This window comes from Haematobia irritans, chromosome 5, assembly GCF_050003625.1.
Source record: "Haematobia irritans isolate KBUSLIRL chromosome 5, ASM5000362v1, whole genome shotgun sequence".
Classification (NCBI taxonomy): domain Eukaryota; kingdom Metazoa; phylum Arthropoda; class Insecta; order Diptera; family Muscidae; genus Haematobia; species Haematobia irritans.
This window is the reverse complement of record NC_134401.1, coordinates 48,014,131-48,035,409: the sequence shown is the minus strand read 5'-3', so window position 1 is coordinate 48,035,409 and position 21,279 is coordinate 48,014,131. Positions and strand designations below refer to the sequence as shown.

The 21,279-nt window shown below is 35.0% G+C and overlaps 3 protein-coding genes across 4 annotated transcripts; 2 read left to right on the top strand and 1 right to left on the bottom strand.

Annotated features, from left to right (window-relative positions):
- The first annotated feature begins 4,948 nt into the window (after positions 1-4,948).
- Positions 4,949-8,933, top strand: LOC142240690 (uncharacterized). Its single transcript, XM_075312396.1, has one exon. It carries the CDS (start codon positions 5,457-5,459, stop codon positions 8,373-8,375), a length of 2,919 nt encoding a protein of 972 aa, XP_075168511.1. The 5' UTR covers positions 4,949-5,456; the 3' UTR covers positions 8,376-8,933.
- Positions 8,934-11,873: 2,940 nt separating this feature from the next.
- Sec31 (COPII coat complex component secretory 31) lies at positions 11,874-19,444 on the top strand. Of its 2 annotated transcripts, XM_075313282.1 has the most exons (11): positions 11,874-12,015; positions 12,219-12,451; positions 12,510-13,479; positions 13,540-13,783; positions 13,843-13,958; positions 14,963-15,077; positions 15,136-16,523; positions 17,096-17,269; positions 18,187-18,306; positions 18,373-18,822; positions 18,885-19,444. In XM_075313282.1, the coding sequence occupies exons 2-11, from the start codon at positions 12,255-12,257 to the stop codon at positions 19,071-19,073; spliced, it is 3,963 nt and encodes a 1,320-aa protein (XP_075169397.1). In that variant the 5' UTR covers positions 11,874-12,015; positions 12,219-12,254; the 3' UTR covers positions 19,074-19,444. The 2 variants fall into 2 exon arrangements, with proteins under 2 accessions (XP_075169397.1, XP_075169398.1); XM_075313283.1 differs by lacking the exon at positions 17,096-17,269 and having other exon boundaries at positions 11,875-12,015.
- A 525-nt stretch (positions 19,445-19,969) lies between these two features.
- Positions 19,970-20,778, bottom strand: LOC142241506 (transmembrane protein 14 homolog). Its single transcript, XM_075313284.1, has 2 exons — positions 20,599-20,778; positions 19,970-20,540 (listed from the first exon to the last, which is right to left on the bottom strand). The coding sequence occupies exons 1-2, from the start codon at positions 20,672-20,674 to the stop codon at positions 20,284-20,286; spliced, it is 333 nt and encodes a 110-aa protein (XP_075169399.1). The 5' UTR covers positions 20,675-20,778; the 3' UTR covers positions 19,970-20,283.
- Positions 20,779-21,279: the final 501 nt, after the last annotated feature.

Genomic DNA, 21,279 nt, shown 5'->3' with positions numbered 1-21,279 from the left:
CTTACATATTGAATGATACTTAATTCTCATTATCTATTATTTTAAACTAATTATGCCAAATGGTAGGACTAAGTCAACAAATACACCAAAAATACGACAAATATCCAATAATAGCAAAACGCCATTTTGAGGCAAAAAGTTTTTTATGTTTGTTTGAAACCCTATTCATTTTTGTACAACTTTTGATTGAACTTGGCCGAACACATCAAGCATTTAGCTTTATGTACCTCGAAGTTATATAGTACTACAATAAATTAACCTGGAAATTAAGCTAAAGATGCAATTCGGTCTAATAATTAGTTTCTAGGATTTGGAGCAACTCTGTTGAATAAAGATTTACAAAAATCTTTCTAATTGAAATAATATTTGGATACACACTTTGTCCAGCATATCTTCGACAATGCAACTCTGCAATTCCTTTTCACTCATCCACTTCGTATGGAATGAAATGAAATTCTGTTTACAAAGCAAAACGACATCTATATGGATTAAATTATCCATACTGGAAATTTCCAAATAATTAATCTTTACAATTTACGTCTTTGATATATAAATAAAATAACTTTAGATTTGCTACTAAACCTCGAATTTTGTCATGAACTCATTCTTTATGATTTACTATCGAACACCGAAATAATCCAGGAGCAAAAAGAAAAAAAATTAAATGAATTTCTTAACGTTTGAATAGTTTTAAAAAAAATACGTAAAAAGTAAGTGTTTTTCTCATTTTCTTCCATGCGAATAAAAATACATTTCTATTTTCATTATTAGTAGCTTTGAATATAAAATAAAATAATAATATTTTTCATGTTAGCCTGCACTGAAAAAACAGTGAACCCACCAGGAAGAAAAATTTCGGTTAATTTTAGAAAATTTTGATTTTTTTTTTTAAATTTTAACTAAACAGTATAACAAACGCTGGCATCACGCCGATGTCATAAAAATAAGTAAATATTTTTCGACAAATTCAAGCAAATTTATTAGATATAATTAAGTTTTTTAACTTGTTGAAGAAAATTTTGTAGTTTGAAGGAAAAAATTGGAGTTCAAAATTGCAAGAATGTTTTTAGTGACATATGCTATGTTCCAAAACATTTCACCGTTCACACCGACTTGAGATGTTTTAGATTGACAGTTACCATGGAAACTAGAAATTCACATTTACTCGAAATTCACATATATTCAATGTATCTTAAAATACTTACCGCGAGCGAAAAAGAAAAAAATTTTCAAGTTATTTTCACATGTCCATGTTCTTCAAAGCCTTTGTTCATTCCTTTTTTTTCTATAAAAACTATTTCAATATTTTGACATATTTATTTGAAAAGGGTATGTTATTAGGGGTATATTTCAACAGTTAGAGATATTATACAGAGAGCCCTCCGGATGACTGAGAAATGGGCGAAAGATAATGGTCTTGGGGTAAATCCTGCAAAGACAGAACTAGTCATGTACTGCAAAGATCGCAAAACTCCCACGGTTAGGCCCATTTCCTTAGGGGGTATTGAAATTCCCTTTAGGGAGTGTGCAAAATACCTTGGCGTTATTTTGGACAGGAAGCTGAACTTTAAGCTTAATATTGAAGAAAGGGCGAGGAAAGCAACGGTAGCTTTATACTCGTGCAAAAAGGCAATAGGGAAAAAGTGGGGACTAAAACCAAAAATTGTACATTGGCTATACACGGCAGTGGTTAGACCTATAATGCTATATGGTGTTGTAGTCTGGTGGCCGGCACTTCACCAGCCGACAAGTTTAGACAAAGTTCAGCGTATGGCGTGCTTGTGTATCTCAGGTGCATTCAGCAAGACAGGAACAAACTCCCTTAATGTCATACTGCATCTATTGCCTTTAGACATTTTGGCCAAACAGTCAGCTGCAACAACGGCTGTGCGGTTGCGCGAGCTATCGCTGTGGTCGGAAAAAAGTTACGGTCACAGTTCGGTCCTCAAAATAATGCCAGATGTGCCTAACGTAGTGGATTACACTTTGGCGAGTCCACTTTTCGACAAAAAGTTTGAAACTCTAATTCCCAACAGTGAGGCGTGGTGTACACGGACCCCGGGGAATAAAAGATATATCGATTTCTACATTGATGGCTCCAAATTGGATGGCCAAGTGGGTTTCGGAGTATATTCTAAAGATCTGGAACTTCGAATAGCGAAAAGATTACCTGATCACTGTAGTGTTTTTCAGGCTGAAATATTAGCAATAAGAGAGGTGGCGAATTGGCTGAGAAGTAATGTTCCAAAAAATGTGGGCATTAATATATACTCAGACAGTCAACCTGCAATAAAATCCTTGGACTCTGTGTTCCTCAACTCGAAAACGGCCATCGATTGCCGCAAATCTCTCAATGAGATGGCTGAGCAGTACAATATTCACCTAATATGGGTGCCTGGCCATAGGAACATACCGAGGAACTGCGAAGCGGATGAGTTGGCAAGGCTAGGGACTACCTTACATATTCCAGGGGAACTAGAATTTGTTGGTATGCCCCTAGCTACCTGCAAGCTCATGCTGCGTGAGAAGGCTGTTATGATGGCAAATGTTCGATGGGAGAATTGTAAGGGTTGTAACGACACCAAGCAAATATGGCCCCATTTAAACTTAAACCGCACACTAGATATGCTAGTGTTCTCGAGACGCCAGATATCACTCCTGATATCTGCTATAACGGGTCGCTGCCTGATAGGCGATTTTGCAAAAACTATTGGTGCGAAGTATAATGACTATTGTATGAGCTGTCATGATGCGGAGGAAAAGGAATCAATAAAACACCTCTTGTGTGAGTGTCCTGCATTTTGTGTAAGGCGTAAGCAAATTTTAGGGGCATATAGCTTCAGATTACTGGCGGACCTGGAAAACGTTAACTTAAGCAGTCTGCTAATGTTTTTGGAACAATCTGGTTGGTTCAACAGAAGAAAATAATCGAGAAGGTTCAACGGTTAAAACTAGAAGTGCCCATATGTAATAGGTACTTTTAGTTAATGTGGTATCACAATGGACTGAATAGTCTAAGTGAGCCTGAATCTTAATCGGGCTGCCACTTTAAACCTAACCTAACCTAGGGGTATATTCTAAATTAGGTGGGTTCACATTCTAAAATTGACGTGTTTTGAGGAAAACTTGTGATTTGGACATGATTTTTATATGGGGAAAACGACTCGTTTTGAAATGCTTATAAAGGGAAAACATTTCAAACCCCAAAACATGCTTGGTGAGAAGGCCGTAATATGAAGTTCATGATGAACGCATTTTTAGTAAAATTTACAAATTTAAAGAAATATTGAACTGTTTTGTGGAAGACACGAATTTAGTTAATCTTTATCCTTCATTTGTGTATATTTTTTCCTCGGTTTTAGTTAATTTAACTAACGTACACAAAAACTTATTAGAGTAGAGAAAATTTCCTAGAGGAAACTTCCAAACATAATAATTCCATGAACTAAACGAAATTGGCTTTAGTGAAATAGAGAGTTCACTTTTTTTGAGTGTGATACTGAAACAGGCAATTAACGTCCAAGTGCATGATATTTTAATCCACTATTATTTTTCGAGCTTGGATTCTGGATTCGATTAAGGAACTTGATTAATAGAGTCATTTAAAAGAAATTTCAATAATAATATTGAAAAGTTATTTCATAAATCCAGTTTGATCTTTTAATTACTAACAAACTAAAACTTAGGGCGTTTTCGTTTCGCAAAGAATATGTTGCCCTGGTGTTACACTACTTTTTCCCTCATTGTATTTTCGCTCAAATAATATTGTCATTCCAAACTTATTGTTAATTCATAATATTGTGGGGGATACAGGATCCAAAATCTATAACAGTGTTCTTTATATTTGGCAATCAATTTCGAGAATGGTGCACCTTTTTTCCCAATCGAAATCGCCATTAGTAAGTACACCTACCCAGCGTTAACGTTGTGCCACTTTAGTGGCAAATTTGTCACTTTTTTGGACGGTGCCACTTTTTTGTTGTGCCACTAAATGTGATACTTTTTACGATTTTGTGCCTTTTTTACAAAAAAAGTGCTATTTTTCCAAAAATTTAAATTCTATGGGAAGTCAACTTCATGAACGATAAACAGCTATCGTCCATTCTTATGTGAACGGTTATGATTCAATTTAGGTTATGTCAAATTTATTGTGGCGTTAAATATCGTTTCTGTGAGGATAAGATTATTATGAAAATGTTTAAGTTTTGTAGTGCAATCGCAAATAATAATTGGTGATGGATCCCATGAGACGTTAGTTTGCATTCACTCTTGGAGACTGATTGTTCCCGATGACTATAATCCGATATAATATATTTGACAAAAATTATTCTACTAAAAATATACATAATTTAAAGAAAACAGTTATATTGCAATTAGTGATTTAGCAGATTTCGACTATAGAAATTCTTTGTATATTAAAGAAATTAAGATAATACACATAGGCTTTGGAGCCGAAACACAAATTATTTCAGATATTGTACTCTAAAATTTAAAGATAGATTTAATTAAAAGGCCCGATGATTTTATAAAACGCTGTTTTGCAATTTTTATGAATTCGCAAAATATATTTTAACTACGCATCATAGCAGTATTTATTTTTGAAGTTTTTTTTGGTATAAGTTAAAAAAAAAATAATGTGCCAATTTTTGAAAATTCCCAACGGTAACGCTGCACCTACCGTAGGATAATAGTATTTATAGCAACATGCTATTTATTAAACGTAATACATTTCCAAAAATCTAATAAGTGATTTGAGGCAACATTTTTATCCGCAGATTTTATTAAAATCTTCGGATACCTCGAGAGGCTTTATAATGTTACGAATGTGATATTTCTAGATTTAAGTTTATTTAAATTAGTTTACGTTAATTTAAATTTCAAATTGTAACGATAAAATTACGTCATAACTTGTTAGTGTCATTTCTTTATTTTCTAGTACTTTCTTAAACATCTTTTGTGTTTCCAATCGTTCATTGTAAAAGTAACGCCTTTTGTTTTATGCCTGCACGACATCTACCTAATCTAGTAGAATGCACTAGATTCTTAGCATAAGCCTAAAAGTATGTGTGCCATATCACCTGTAAAAAAATAACGCCGATAGAATATTCCAGATGGCTGTATGCAATGAAGATAACCAGTTGAATATGTGGTGTTAGATAAATTGTAACAAGATAGTTCTAGATGGTTGTAGGCCAGACTATCCAGAATTTTCGAAATCGTCAAATCACGGTATATAAGCCCCTGGCGGAGGGTGCAGTCAAGTCAGTCGTAAGCTAAAGTTTATACAGTACACATCGTAGAGCAAATAAGTGAAACCAATCAGTTAAACAAATAAATTGTAGATTAACGTTATTGAAAAGAACTGTCTTTTTAATTATCGGGTAATTAAATACGCCTCAATATAAAAACGTAACAATTGGTGTCGGAAGTGAAATAACGGGGAAAAAAAATCTACAATGAAGTTTAATCAGCTTCGAGTGGAAGACTTGAAGAAGGAATTGAGCAAAATGGAGCAGCCGACTACAGGAAACAAGGCCCAATTACAAAAGCGACTACTGGAAGAGTTCGAGCGGCGCAGTATTGATATCGAAACACATGAGTTCGATTATAAGGAAGATCTTGACGAATCAGTAGTAGCCAGCGCCTTGGAAACTCCATCTGTAGCTTCTAATGTTGTTGATTACACATCGATGGTCAATATTTTGAGCAAAATGATGGAAGAAAATTCTCTAAAAATGCAAGAGAATTCTAGAAAAATGATGGAAGAAAATTCTCTAAAAATGCAAGAGAATTCTAGAAAAATGATGGAAGAAAATTCTCTAAAAATGCAAGAGAATTCTAGAAAAATTATGGAAGAAAATTCTCTAAAAATGCAAGAGAATTCTAGAAAATTGGAAGAAACATTCGACGAAAATTCAAAAAAGATGGACGAAAATTCAAGAATTCTAAATGAGAATCTTCAACAAATTGCTGAAGGCATGGAAAAACGTGTGGACCATATCGAAAGCCAAATTGGGGAGCTGGATAAGAAGATTATTTCTGTGGATGAGAAAATTATGGTTCATGATGAGAAGTTTCTACACATTGAAAGAAAAATGTCAGAGCTAGAAATTAAAGGTGGACCAGTGCGCGTTATCGAGGGCTCAAAAACCAAACCTCCTGTTTTCGATGGCTCAACTTCATTTGATGTCTTCAAATTCCAATTCGAAATGGTTGCTTGTAGAAATTTGTGGAACGACAACGACAAAGCAATTGAACTTCTATTGGCATTAAAGGGCAATGCCGCTGACGTGATACAAAGCATTCCCGCTGCCTCTAGAAATAATTATAATGAAGTAATAGCGGCACTTCAACGTAAGTACGGCGGAGAACATAAGCAAGACATCTTCAGAATGGAATTAAGAGGAAGAGTCCAGAAGTCAAATGAGACTCTACAAGACTTTGCAACAGAGGTTGAGCGGTTGGTGCTTTTGACATATCCAGGAGAAAGTCATCCACTTGTGGACCGCATCAAGATCGAGACCTTTGTGAATGGAATTAGAGACCCTGATATAAAATGTGCAACATATGCGTCACAAAAGGCTACATTCGCAGAAACAGTAACATTTGCACATGCACAAGAAACTGCGAGATTGTTGGCACGGCCTCAAATTCACAAAGTACGCAGAGTAGAGACCCAGTGTGAAGAAACGCAATCGGTCATTGAATTGGTAAAAGAGGCTCTAAGGCAGATAATGCAAGAAATGAAGCAGCAGGCAAATAAATCTAGAATAAAATGCTATAACTGTGATAAGGCTGGACATCTATCCCGGGAATGTAAAGCGTGGCGTAAAACGTCGGGGTCAATCTCGCCATCTCCATTAAACAATAATCATAAGAAGGCGACCACAAAGCCAAGCGACTCAAATTTAAATTTTGCGGATAATAGAAAAGGTGGCAAACAAGTTATTGATCAAGCCTTGACACGACGGCATTGCAATGTAGAAAGCACACGCTACTCGAAGGCTGAACCACAGGAGACAGTTGTAAATGTCAGGCAGTTACACATCGAATCTGGCACAGACTGGTCAACAGAGCAACGTAAAGATCCCATTCTGAGAAAAATTATTTCGGCGAAAGAAGAAGATAAGAAACCCAGTAAGAAAGACATCGCAGCCGAAAGCCCACTTATGAAATCATACTGGGCTCAATGGGACAGTCTATGTCTGGTCAACGGAACCCTACAACGTAAGTGGGAAAGTGAAGATGGCAAGAATAGCCGCAACTTGATAATCGTGCCAGATTCTAAGGTAAATGATGTTTTGACGGAATTCCACAATGGACCTAGTGGAGGTCACTTAGGAATAACCAAAACAGCCGAGAAAGTGAAGCAACGATTCTACTGGGTTGGATGCCAGAAATCAATTGCTGAATGGGTGGCAAATTGTGAGAAGTGCATAAAGGCGAAAGGGCCAAGACGAAAAAGTAGAGGTCTTATGCAAGAGTATAGGCCAGGAGCGCCTTTTGAAAGAATAGCAATGGACGTTGCAAGGCCTTTCCCAGTAAGTGACTCTGGAAATCGATATGTCCTTGTGGTCATGGACTACTTCAGCAAGTGGCCAGAAGTTTATGCCATTCCTAACCAAGAGGCGAAGACGATTGTAGATGTAGTCGACAAGAACTGGATATGTCGCTACGGTGTGCCGACCGAGATACACTCAGACCAAGGAAGAAATTTTGAATCGGCCATATTCAAAGAGATGTGTGACTCCCTTGGTATCAAGAAAACAAGGACTACGCCATTGCACCCGCAGTCTGATGGCATGGTAGAAAGGTTTAATCGCACTCTGGAAGAACATCTTCGAAAGGTGGTGGATAACGGCCAACGAGACTGGGACGATCATATACCAAAGTTTTTGCTGTCGTATAGATCAGCCATACATGATTCTACGTCACGAACACCGGCCAAGGTCCTATTCGGAACGGAATTCAAGTTGCCCGGAGATTTGATATTTGGCGCTACACCCAATGAGCTCGCCATGGAAGAAACCAGTAACGACATACCAAACACATTTGGTAAAGTTCACGAATCAGTGCGAAACAAAATAAAAATGGTTAGCAACAGAATGAAGGCGAGATATGATCGTGCAGCAAACACTGAGGGCTTTAGTGAAGGACAACTGGTTCTGCTATTCAACCCGCAACGAAAGAAAGGATTATGTCCTAAACTACAAACACAGTGGGAAGGCCCATATAAAGTCATCAAGAAGATCAATGATGTTGTATACCGCATTCAAAAAGACGACAGCCCAAGGTCAAAGATGAAAGTCGTTCACCTGGAACGTTTGGCTCCATACGGAACGGGTTCTGTGCCTATTCGGGACGAACAGGCTTAAGCGGGAGGCAGTGTTACGAATGTGATATTTCTAGATTTAAGTTTATTTAAATTAGTTTACGTTAATTTAAATTTCAAATTGTAACGATAAAATTACGTCATAACTTGTTAGAGTCATTTCTTTATTTTCTAGTACTTTCTTAAACATCTTTTGTGTTTCCAATCGTTCATTGTAAAAGTAACGCCTTTTGTTTTATGCCTGCACGACATCTACCTAATCTAGTAGAATGCACTAGATTATTAGCATAAGCCTAAAAGTATGTGTGCCATATCACCTGTAAAAAAATAACGCCGATAGAATATTCCAGATAGCTGTATGCAATGAAGATAACCAGTTGAATATGTGGTGTTAGATAAATTGTAACAAGATAGTTCTAGATGGTTGTAGGCCAGACTATCCAGAATTTTCGAAATCGTCAAATCACGGTATATAAGCCCCTGGCGGAGGGTGCAGTCAAGTCAGTCGTAAGCTAAAGTTTATACAGTACACATCGTAGAGCAAATAAGTGAAACCAATCAGTTAAACAAATAAATTGTAGATTAACGTTATTGAAAAGAACTGTCTTTTTAATTATCGGGTAATTAAATACGCCTCAATATAAAAACGTAACAATAATATCGGTTATCGGCTTAAAACACTAAGCCGCAAGCAAGTATTGAGAAAAGGTTATCTATTATATAAAAAATAGTATTCAAAAAGGAATTACAATTCTTGTGAAATCTCTCATTAAATAATTCATTCATAACGTGAATTAGTTGATTTACTGGGAATATCTGGAACGGCCATTTAGATTAATTTATTCCGTGTATTTCTAAATTCAACGAATTTTTTTTTTCGTTTTTTTTCTTAAAATTTCAGGGAAAGTACGGATTGATACCTAGGAAAAATTGCACAATTTCTTTTATGATAGATACCTTTTTTTAAATTCAACTTAGGTTAAGTTGTTTAACAATAAAATTTAAGCAGAATATTGGCCAAAAATGCTCGGGACTTTTTGAAACTATACTTACGTAAACCGATGTATCTTTCTAAAGAATGAACATTTTGAGGAAATAAGCGGAGATCTCAATTTAATTTTAGTTTTAGTTCCGCGATATAATATGTTCGAAATATTTTATTTCCAAATGATGGCTTCTTTTACTACCTCGGTTAAAAGTCATAATAGGTACCAATTACGTTTGCACTAAATTTTGCTTTCACCCAGTCCTACCACGATAATGTTTCAATGAAAAGATCTCTGAAAAGACAATCGGAAGTGAGAGTTTAGAATTCCTTGACAACCTGATGATGCTGAATAAGTTCAAAAGTATTAAATCAAGTTATTAGGGTGGACTATTCAACACCCCGTGAAAATTAAGCATATTTTACAGTGAATTTATATCAAAAGATTATTCCTATACGAGGAGCAAACAGTGCCGAGATCGGGAACGTACGTAAAGGCATCGTAATTTATTTGCCTTCAGTCCAATGTCACACATTGTCCAAAAAAGTTGTGCAACTATGGGTGTGGACTATAAGCGAAAACTACTGCATTACAAATTTGTATTAGAAGTCGTTCGTTTACTCCAAAAAGCCAAAGAGAAAAATAGTGATCAAACTTCATATTGGAGAAGTAGTAGATAATGAATTCTTTATAATATTTTTTAATTTAGTAAAAATGTTTAGTTGTCGATATCTCGAAAACTAGCCATTTCAACAAATTTTTAACTTTACATTTGCTATCTAAAATATGCACTATTTACCCAAAATACGCCAAAAATTTTAATTTGTTTTCAAAATGTAGTTATATTTACCAAAAAGTAAAAAAATACCATTTCAAATGTATAAATAAAAGATACTCCACACAAAACTACAGCTTCTATATGTTGGTACATTTGTTAATTTTCATTTTGTTTAAAACTTGCCAAAACCATGGATGATTTAGGTTAGGTTCAAAACTAGGGCTGTCACCCGGGATAAATCCTGTATTTTTCGGGATCCCGAAAAAATAATTCTAATTTGCTAAATTTGTGGTTTTTTAATGATTGTTTATTAATCCATAATCTATACGTTGCATTCAGCGTAAACGGCACTTAGATTTCATACTCGACAAATCGAGTTAATAAACATTTATGGTACACCTTGAATAAGAATTTATTATATATGACAACAGCGCAATTTCATCAAAAATCGAAGTAAACGATAAGGTCCCTTGAATAATGAATTAATGTGAACTTCGTGCCACATAAAATAAAAAGCAATGATATAAGGTCCGTGGAAAATATGCCATGATCGCGTTTATCTGATGAAAATTTGGATGCCTTGATATTTTTACTTAAATCGATGAGGTACAAAAGGATTAACATAAGTGTACGAAAATATGCCTACCCTGCCAACATTTTTTGAATTTGGGGTCACTTCTGAGAATCCCCACTACGTCGAAAACAGTCGCATACGATATCCAAAACTCCTCGGAAAAGCGCCGTCACTATTGAGAAGTTGTACCACGCCAAGTTACTACAAAAAAGTATCGCATGAGTGCAATTATTAGGTGCCCTTCTGGATACATTTAGAAGGACGCTAATAAGAGCCCCTTCAAACAATCAGACCAAGTGCATTTTATGATAGTTGTAAAAGAATCATTGTGGTCAAGTAAAACACGATTGTTTAGATGTTTATTAATTTTATTAAACATTTATAAATACTCATAAATATAATATTTATACGACTATCACATCACATTTAACATATTTTTATGCATTAATAAAAGATTGATGTTGAGTTACAAGTTGCAAGTTACATGTTGTAGCGTCCATCATCCAGTGCTTTTATACCCAATGGAGGCAGTGTGTCTGGAAAAATATTTGAAAAACTATCGCTTTATTCCATTTGGAAAGCCAAAAATTGTTCACCAATATACCTTTCACAATTTTAAGCGAAATAACTATGTTTTCAGCACTTCATTACCATTTTTATTTAAATAAATTATAAGAAGCTAGTTGTGATTGGTGTTTCACAAAATATAAAATGGCTCTTGTAACAATAGTGATGGCAAAATACTTTCATGCAAATAGTGATGGCAAAATACTATCACAGTTGGCGATTGTTGCAGTGTCACTTACGAGTCTGTGGTAGCGATGAGGATGAAATGGAACTTTGAAATGATAAGGGTAATAATCTAATACTTAAAATGTTTTCCTGAGTAAAATAGCGATATGAGTTGGAGTAATTGTTCGTTAAGTATGATAGCAATTTTTAATTTACTCATATGTTGTTTTTTTTTTTGTTAATAATATTGAATTAAACTAAATTGGTTTACTGTACAACAATTTTTTGGCGCTATAGATTGTTATTACTTAAAATATTTAAAGAATCCCGAAAAAATCCCAGGATTCTATATTTTGAAATCCCGGTACTTTTAAAAATCGATCCCGAATGACAGCCCTAATCAAAATACAAAATCCGGAATGTTATTTTACACTACCTTGTTATTTATCATTTTTGTCATCACTAGTACCCATGTTTAGTACGCAGCCATTTCATTTGTGTCTGACGTTGACGTTTCATTCTCCAAACCGCAGCAACTAGAGAGACGTCGGCAAAAAGATTTTCTAGATTTGGATTTTTATTTAATAATTTTACAAAAAATAAGCTCTTATAGGTAGGTTTCTGAATTTATTTTGACTTGGATTAATTTTGTGTGTGCCATATAAATCATATACTTGGTTTTCCGTTTAAACCCTTAAAGGATGTTAGATAAATATGGCATGAAAGAAAATTGATGACGGGGACAAATTTAATTGGCCCCAACAAATAAACATTCCATGACACCATTTCTATTTCTTACTAATTAATGTTTTGCAGGTTCTTTATTTGAATCTCTAAACAAACAGTGCCAAGATGAAAATCAAGGAACTGCAAAAGACAGTTAATATTGCGTGGTCACCGCTGCCGCAAAATCCAATTTATTTGGCAACTGGTACTGCTGCACAACAATTCGACTCTAATGTCAATTCGACATTGGAGATCTACTCAACGAACTTCAGTGATCCGAGCTACGATTTAGGACTTAAAGCTTCTATTCCAAGCCAGTATAGGTAAGCTGATTTGGAAAAACAAGTTTGTTTATGATGAGTCGACTTTTCTTCTCCACAGATTCCAAAAACTAATTTGGAGTCCGACCGGCTATGGTGGAACACACAGTAATGGGCTTATTGTGGGAGGCTGCGAGGGTGGGCACGTTATGATTTACTCCCCTTCGAAAATGTTGGCTAATGAGGATGGATTAATTGCTCGCCAAGATAAACATACCGGTCCTGTTAGTGGTTTAGATTTTAATCCATTCCAGACGAATCTTTTGGCTTCCTGCGCCTCAGAATCAGAGATATTTATATGGGATTTAAACAATACGACCACGCATATGAATCCTGGTGCTAAAACACAACCCTTTGAGGATGTTAAAAATGTGGCCTGGAATCGTCAAGTACAGCACATTTTGGCTTCAGTATTTAGTTCGAGATGCGTTATTTGGGACTTGCGTAAAAGTGAGCAGATAATCAAATTATCCGATACACAGTCTCGAGTAAGATGGCATGCTATTCAATGGCATCCAGAAGCTGCCACACAAGTATGGTTGGCTTCAGAAGACGACCAAGCACCTGTTGTTCAACTGTGGGATTTGCGTTATGCCACTGCTCCAGCTAAAACAATGCAAATTCATCAACGTGGTGTTTTGGGAATGTCTTGGTGTCCACGCGACATTGACTTGATGGTATCATGCGGTAAAGACAATCGTATATACTGCTGGAATCCAAATACACAATCACCCGAGGGTGAAATTCTCTCAGAAGTTGCCACTACAGCCACTTGGTATTCAGATGTTCAATGGTGTCCCCGTAATCCAGCATTAATTTCTAGCTCTAGTTTGGATGGAAATGTTTCCATCTATTCCCTTTTTGGTGGAGTACAACAACAAGTGCAGACTTCAAATAAAATTGCTGACTCCTTCCCGGGAATGGATCAATTTGCTCAGGCTCCTATGCCTCAACAAGCAGCTCCGATTGTATACCATGACTTGAAATATGCACCCAAGTGGATAAAGAAACCATGTGGTGTAACATTTGGAGTAAGTATATAGCGTACTTCATATTCCAATATATTAATGAATAATTTTCTTGAATTTTAGTTCGGAGGAAAATTGGTTTCATTCAATAACAAATCGAAAACCATAAACATTTCCCAAGTCACAACGGAACCCCTACTGGTGGAAAAGGCACAAGCATTGGAAAAGTCTCTAAACGAGGCTAATTTCATTGATTACTGCCGCCAAAAAGCCGATGAAATGTCTGATCAAAATGGTCGCTATTTGTGGTATTTTATCAAGGCAAATTTCGAGCGTAATCCGAAAGAAGAAATTCTTAATTTATTGGGTAAGTTGTTGGATGAAATTGAATTTTAATTTTCATTTCTTTAATCTCTTATGTTTCAGGCTTCAACAAAGAAGATATTGATGCAAAATTCTCCAAATATTTACCTGAAGACGATACTAATCAACAATGTCAAGATATTGATCAATTAAATAATCGAATGGCTCAGCTGACACATGTAAGTGATCATTCAAATATTTTTCATTCATTGCATTTTTTCATTTTCGAATATCATATTCTCTTTGACTTCACAATTTTCGTTTTTATATTTTCTTTCCCCCCTTCCCAAACAATTTGATAAGAATTTAACACGTTGTCACTTTCGTTTATTAGTTCTTGTGCAGTCAGTTTATGTATGCATTATGATTTCAAACATTGTATGGTTATCACAAACCCACTCGGTTTTTAGTTCGCACAGCATCTACATATGTTCTTTTAGTTTCTTCTTTATCAGTAGACATTAGAAAAATGGGTGATAAAGAATCGCCACATACGAATATATATACGAATGTATAAAGTAAACAAACGCATTTCATTTCTCCATTTACAATAAAACAAAATTCTCTCATTAATTTGAAAACATAAAAACAAGAGTGATTCAACGGATGTTGAATGTGATCAAAGTACAGATGGCAGCAACAGTTTTATGGTAAGGGCAGGGGAAACATTTTTTTTTTTTTTTGCATATACATATTTCGAAGGTTTGGTTTTAGATGCAATTATATATATTTACTTTTGTGGAATCGTACTAAAATATTATTAATATTAATAACTATTAAATGTAGAGAAAGCCGATAGCTCAAATTAATTTATTAGCTCGTTCTTTTTTCTTGAGTTACAGTAATATGAAATATTAGCTGAGCATTAAGCATTGTTTTCATGAAATAATATTCGAATAAGCTTCGAATTACGGACCGAAATCTCCTTTGGCCCTCCACAATAATAAAGCATCGCTTATCGTCTTAATTCATCGGAATTTTATCTCGGAAAGTTGAGCACACATCGTTCCGCGAAGCATTTGTTCGTTCTTTGTTTTTAATAAAAATTGCTTCTTCCCAAACCTTCAAAATGTCATGTTCATGTACATAGGAGAAATGTGTAATTATGGACAATCTAAAATTTTAAATAAACTTTATAAAACATTGTACATTCTAAAAATTTATAAATGTGCAATTATTTTAGCAACCCCTTGACAATAATGCATTGTTTGATGGTATAGCTGCTTCCCAAAAAGACTTGGATGATGGCGAAATTACAGCAAAAACACTTCCTCAATTTAAAATACCCAGTGGTGAACGTAAGTATGTTCTTTTGCCTCTACTACAAATTTGCTCAACTTATATGATTTATTTTAGATGCTGATAGTCTTATAACTGAAGCATTACTCACCGGAAATCTAGAAGCTGCTGTCCAGCTGTGCTTAGATAGCAAACGAATTCCAGAAGCATTTATTATTGCTTCTACGGCCGGCATTGAGTTTCTTACAAGGACTCAAAATCGTTACCTACAGGAGCAACAAGGCGAACTATCCAATGTTATATCGGCCTTAGTGACACGCGATTGGATGGATTTTGTTACACGTTGCACCATTGACTCCTGGAAGGAAGCTTTGGTAGCTGCTCTTAGACACAGTGAACGTAAAGTGGTTGATATTTGTGAAAAATTAGGAGATCGTTTGTTGAACGAAAGTTCTTCTAGTGTCGACTATATACGCAATGCTATGCTTTGTTACATATGTGCTGGAAACATTGATAAGCTGGTAGTAGCTTGGTATCAATTAAAACAATTGGAAAATCATAATGCAAATTATAAACTTAGTACGTCTGAACTACAAGAACTAGCAGAAGTTGTAATGCTTATGAATAAGTCCCTAGAGGAACAGGGAATAGCTGTTGAATTGAATACGAAAGTTGCTGATTTTATAAAAGAATATGGAGGTTTATTGGTAGCACAAGGGGCCTTCACTGCAGCTCTCTCCTATATTATGGAAATTAAGGCCACGTCCACACATCCAGATTTGGATGATTTGAAACAACGTATTATCAGTATTGTTCAACCGCAACCAAGGCAACAGCAACAACAACCATATGGGGCTCAAAATACTCACCAACGATTGCAGCCTAGAGGATCATTTTCTAATCAGAATATGGGATATCCAGGACAACCTGTTGCCACAATTCCTAATCAAACGCCCTATGCTCCTATACCTACATGGAATTCGAATCCAGTTGGAGGTCCTATGCCTGCCCCTTATAATCCTGCACCTCCGTCTGTAGCACCCATACCTTCCATGTTTAATCCAGCTGCAGCTGCTGCTCCAATTAAACCACCAATAAATGAGAATTTAGCACAACCACCACGTCCCTTAAGCACTTCTAGTTCGCAAGGAGGAACAGCCAGTGGTGGTGGTCTAACATCTCGGTCGAAATATGTTTTGGATCCCTCAGTAGCACCATCCGGTCCTATGGGTTACGGCAATACATATCAACCTCCACCCGCTCCAATGCAAGCGCCATCTGCATTTAATACAACTCCATTTAATTCAGCACCACAGGCTGCGCCATCTATTATGCAACCTTCATTTAGTACAACTCCATTTAGTAATAATGCTTTCATGCCAGGCGTTGGCCCAATTGAAACAGTGGCTACAGTTCAACCACCACCACCAATGCAAAATATTCAACGCAATCCAACTCCACCCCCTGGATGGAATGATCCACCAGCATTGAAATCCAGTAGACCGGTAATATATCACTTTAAAATATTATCGTATTATTATATATGGTATTAGGCTTTCTTTAGGATTTTATAGCAATGTATATTTTCAAATATTTCTCATTGTAAATGGGGTAATTTTTCACATTCATTAGACGCGAAAAATCTATAAAATTGCGTATAAAAATTTTAAGAATTATATATGCCGCTATAAGCTAGTTTTTCTTATGTACATTTACATAATAGCGGACACATTTGGTAAATGAAAAATTTATTTCTGGACACGAAAACCGACTTTTTCTGTACAGATACTTATACTTAACGGTTCGTGGTAAAATAAGTTATTTAAAATATAAAAAAAAAACTAGGCAAAAAAGTGTTACAAATTGTGACATTAGTAAAACACTAAAAAAGTGTCTCTGATATATCGTAGCATCGCACTAAAAATTCGACACCAAATTATACCAGCGCGGAACATATAGCATCAATTTACCATAGTGTGAAACAAGTACCAAATTTTCCATATTCAAAAAAAAAATAATTTCTATTACTTTTTTTCAATTAATAATTTTTATAATTTTATATAATGTTTCGAAATAGAATCCATATTTCTCTCAGAACAGACCTAATGAAATATCAGCTACTCATGCTGGGACACGTAAATGGCAGAAAATTATAGATCATGACAAAGGTGTCAAATTTCTTAGCGAATTTAATAGAAAAGATGAGATAGCGGGTTCTTCGAAGTCTTTGCAAGAGAAATTCTTCTATCAGGTATTGGAGAATGCCTGACCATTTAATGATTTGTTTGCATTTGTTCAAAAATATTAATCTCAAAGTGTTTTATATGGCCTTATACTAATCAATCTTAAGTTGTGAGTGCAGGTGGGTATTAAAATCGCATGTTCCATTTTGGCAGTAGTTGTTTAATCTTTTTGGAAAATGTTTTTTTTTTTTTTGAGATTATTGTTATGCATTAAGGCTATCATCACATATATAATGTCGTACCTATTTGGCAGTATTTTTTATACAATTTGTTAAAAAAAAAAACATCGTTACAATTTCTAAATTAAGACCAACACAAAATACAGTTTATTTGAAGACAAAATTATGAAGGATCTTAAAACCTGCGATTTACACATAGATTTGGCAGCTGTAAAGCGGATTATAGGAGTTTACGACTGCAAGATAGCACTATTGCCATCAACTTAGGTCTGTGGTATAGCAAAACCGGCTCAGCTGACTTTAACATTTCGCCTATCTGGTTTTTTAATAAGATATGATTTTGTCTATGATATACGATTTTAATACCCACCATTTACACAAAAAACTTTATTAATTGAAAATTCAATTAAAACTTAACTGATTCAATTTAATTTTAATCAAAGGAAAAATCAATCACACAAATTAATTGAACACCCTTTTAATTGGATCGATGATTGATATTTATGTTAACATTTTCGTGATTGAAGAAATTATTTCAATATTAATTGAAAGACCTAATTTCATGATTGAAGCCTAAAATAATTATAATAAGGTGAATTATAATTATGCAATATTCATATGTTTACTTTTTATTACTAATTTTTATATTTTGTGAATTTAAAATTTGTTTGTGTTCTTGTTTCAAATTTTTAATACAAATGTCTATGGCGATAAGGTAAATTTAATTTTTTTTTGTTTTATTATAGACCAAGAAAGTGGAACCAACCACATCCACATTAGCAGCTCCCATAACCCATCCATTATTTGGAGTTGATCCTAATCAAAATCAAAACGGTTATATGGATCCAAATGCTCATTACCAACAGGTTTGAAAGATTGTCACTAAGCAATACTACAAAATTAATGTCCTATTTTTCTTTTTTTTTCAAAAGGGATCTATGCCTCCTAGTATGCCACCCTCATCTCAACCTCTAAATATGTTGAATCCTACACAACCTTCAATGGGTGGCGGATCGGCATTCTACAATCCAAATCAAGCTATGCAAAATAATAATATGCCACCGCCAAATCAACCAATGAATTTTCAAACATCGGCAATTTCACAACAACAAGTGCCACAATGGCAAACGCAGCCAACGCAACCAATGGGTGGAGCATATATTGATCCCAGCCAACAACAACAACAGCAGCAGCCACAACGTCAATCCGAACCGCCTAAGCAAAAACCTCCATTGCCTGAGGAATACATATATTTACAAACTGTATTGGAAGAACTGAAAACTAATTGTTTAAATGCCACCAATGATCCGCGTACCAAGCGTAAATTTGTGGATGTCTCAAAACGTTTGGAAAATTTATACGATTGCCTAAGAGATGGAAGAGTAAGTTATAAATATAATCTAGGGCAATTCCATTCTTACTACAATATCTTTATTAATTTCAGTTGCATTCCTTGACAATCGATGCCTTAAATCAAATAATACAATTCATACAAGTTGGTGACTATGGCAATGCATTGCAGGTACACACTCAAATCGCCTTTGGTTCGGACTTTTCTCAATGTGCTGGTTTTATGCCTGGTCTTAAGGTGCTAATACAATCGGCAACCGATTTACAAGTGTATTTACGATAAGATATATTGCCAGAAGATTAGTATATGCAATATTATTCCATTTTAATTTAATGTACATGTTACAATATACTTTGTGTTTGTTTGCATCTGTGCTAATTTACGTCTAATGTATACAAATCAAAATGTATGTGTAGGTTTTGTCGTTTCCATTTGAAACCAAGCAATCGCTAAGTGACTTCATTATTTTGCAATATCAATTCACGTTTGTAATTCATTCTTTCTTTCCGTCTTTTTTCGTTCTTATACCTTTGGTTATTAAAAATATGCAATTATGTTTTAAACAAAAGAAAATATATAAACGATATAAACGAAATTATAGTTGTAAAAGAAACTATAAAAAAACGAAAAAATCCTCTATATCCAAGATAAAAGTGGTTTTAATGTATGTATTTAGTTTTCAACACTGATACATTTACTACTGTGGGCAAAAAAAAAATATTACGATTTTGTTTACAATTTCAAAATTCTTTATTCTGGAAATTTATTGATTGGCGTTCTGGCATTACTAGATGATTGATTTTTGTGTTTTGATCGGGACACCTGAATGTGGTTAATCAAAAGACGACAGGCGTCTCGTCCATACAAAAGAAATGTCCTTGTATTGGGTTTATTAGGCACACAAAGACAAAAGTTCTCCCTCGGGGTTGTTAGGCACACATCCACCTTTGTAGACTGGCCTAATAGCTGACAAATAACTAAGAGACCATATGAGGCATATTCGATTGACCAATGGACCTCAAGTTAGGGAAACATTGAGAACGAAAGCTAAATGGTAAAATTCACATTTCAATGAGGGAATCAACTTGGAAAGATCACTTGAAAACATAGTCTTAGAAACAGTATATAAATAGGAAATGCGATACTCCTGTTTATAGTAAGAAAACATTCACAACACATACTTTTGTTAAATTTTGTTTTTTTTAATATGGAAAAAGACCATTATAAATAGTATACGCATATAGAACTGCTACTTTCGACCTTTGCTCTTTGCTTGCACCTCTAGCTTTGTGGAATTTTGTGAACAAAATAGCTATATTAATGACATTTCTGCTAAGTGCATTAAGCTCAAACATAGTATTATGTCATTTAGCAACATTTTTTAATTTTTCATAATATATTATAATGCTTAAAAGAGAGGCGATAGTGATGGAAACAAATATATACCCTTAACCAAATATATAAAAAATATCATAAGCATAATTTATCAGTTTTAATTCCTTCCCGGTACTGGTAAATAACGATTATATGTTATAACATTCCTTATAAGAGCGGCAATTGAAATCACGCATATCATTCCGGCTGGCATCATCTTTCCTGATTTCTGGAATCTTGCTCCCATAACACCAGCTAGAACCAAAGAGGTACCCAATTGGAGAAGTGGTCTGGGTGGATCTTGAGAGTTGTAATGGGCACCCAAACCCAATATAGCCCCAAAAGCTAAACCGGCTCCTAATGAAGGCACGGAACCTGAAAAATATTACATATTAACACCATACATTCTAGATCTCGTTAAAGTCTAAATAACCAGCTTTGACGTAGCCCATTATGCCGCCAGCAGCAACAGTAGCCGCGTACAAATATCCAATAAGGTCGGTTGGCATTTTCCTTTATTATTTATTAAAAAAGAAAGGAACAATTTATTGAAAGATGCAATTGGCAGTTGTGGCAAAATTCCAGATGGGAGCAATAGTGTTGGGAAAGTAACGAGTATTTGATTACAAGTACTCGTTACTGACAAATTTTTTGAGTACTCGTTACAATTACGAGTACTCAATTCCAAAGTATAGAGTAGTAACGAGTAGTCAAAAGTAATCAAAATTCCCAACACTAATAATGTGTAATGCGCTTTACAGACTATCAGTTATTCCGGACGACAGTGCTCGTCTCGAACATATCCCATATATTGTGCACATTATAAGTTAAGTCCGAAGGCATAATCGATACTGCTGCATGTTTATGGGATCGATAACACATTTACCGATTATTTAGTCATCGCCGACAAGTCGTATCGATCCGACACACTGTAAGAATCTTTACAAACACCGACATTCCGTCCTGAATAACTGATAATCTGTAAAGCGCAAAACACACATAACCATGCTCACTTTTATTGAGATTAAAAAACCGAAAATGAAACTGCCCTTAAAGGCCGGTACTATGTTCATTCTTCGCGCATAGAAAGCGGCGTTTTTTTAGGTAGCTTGGA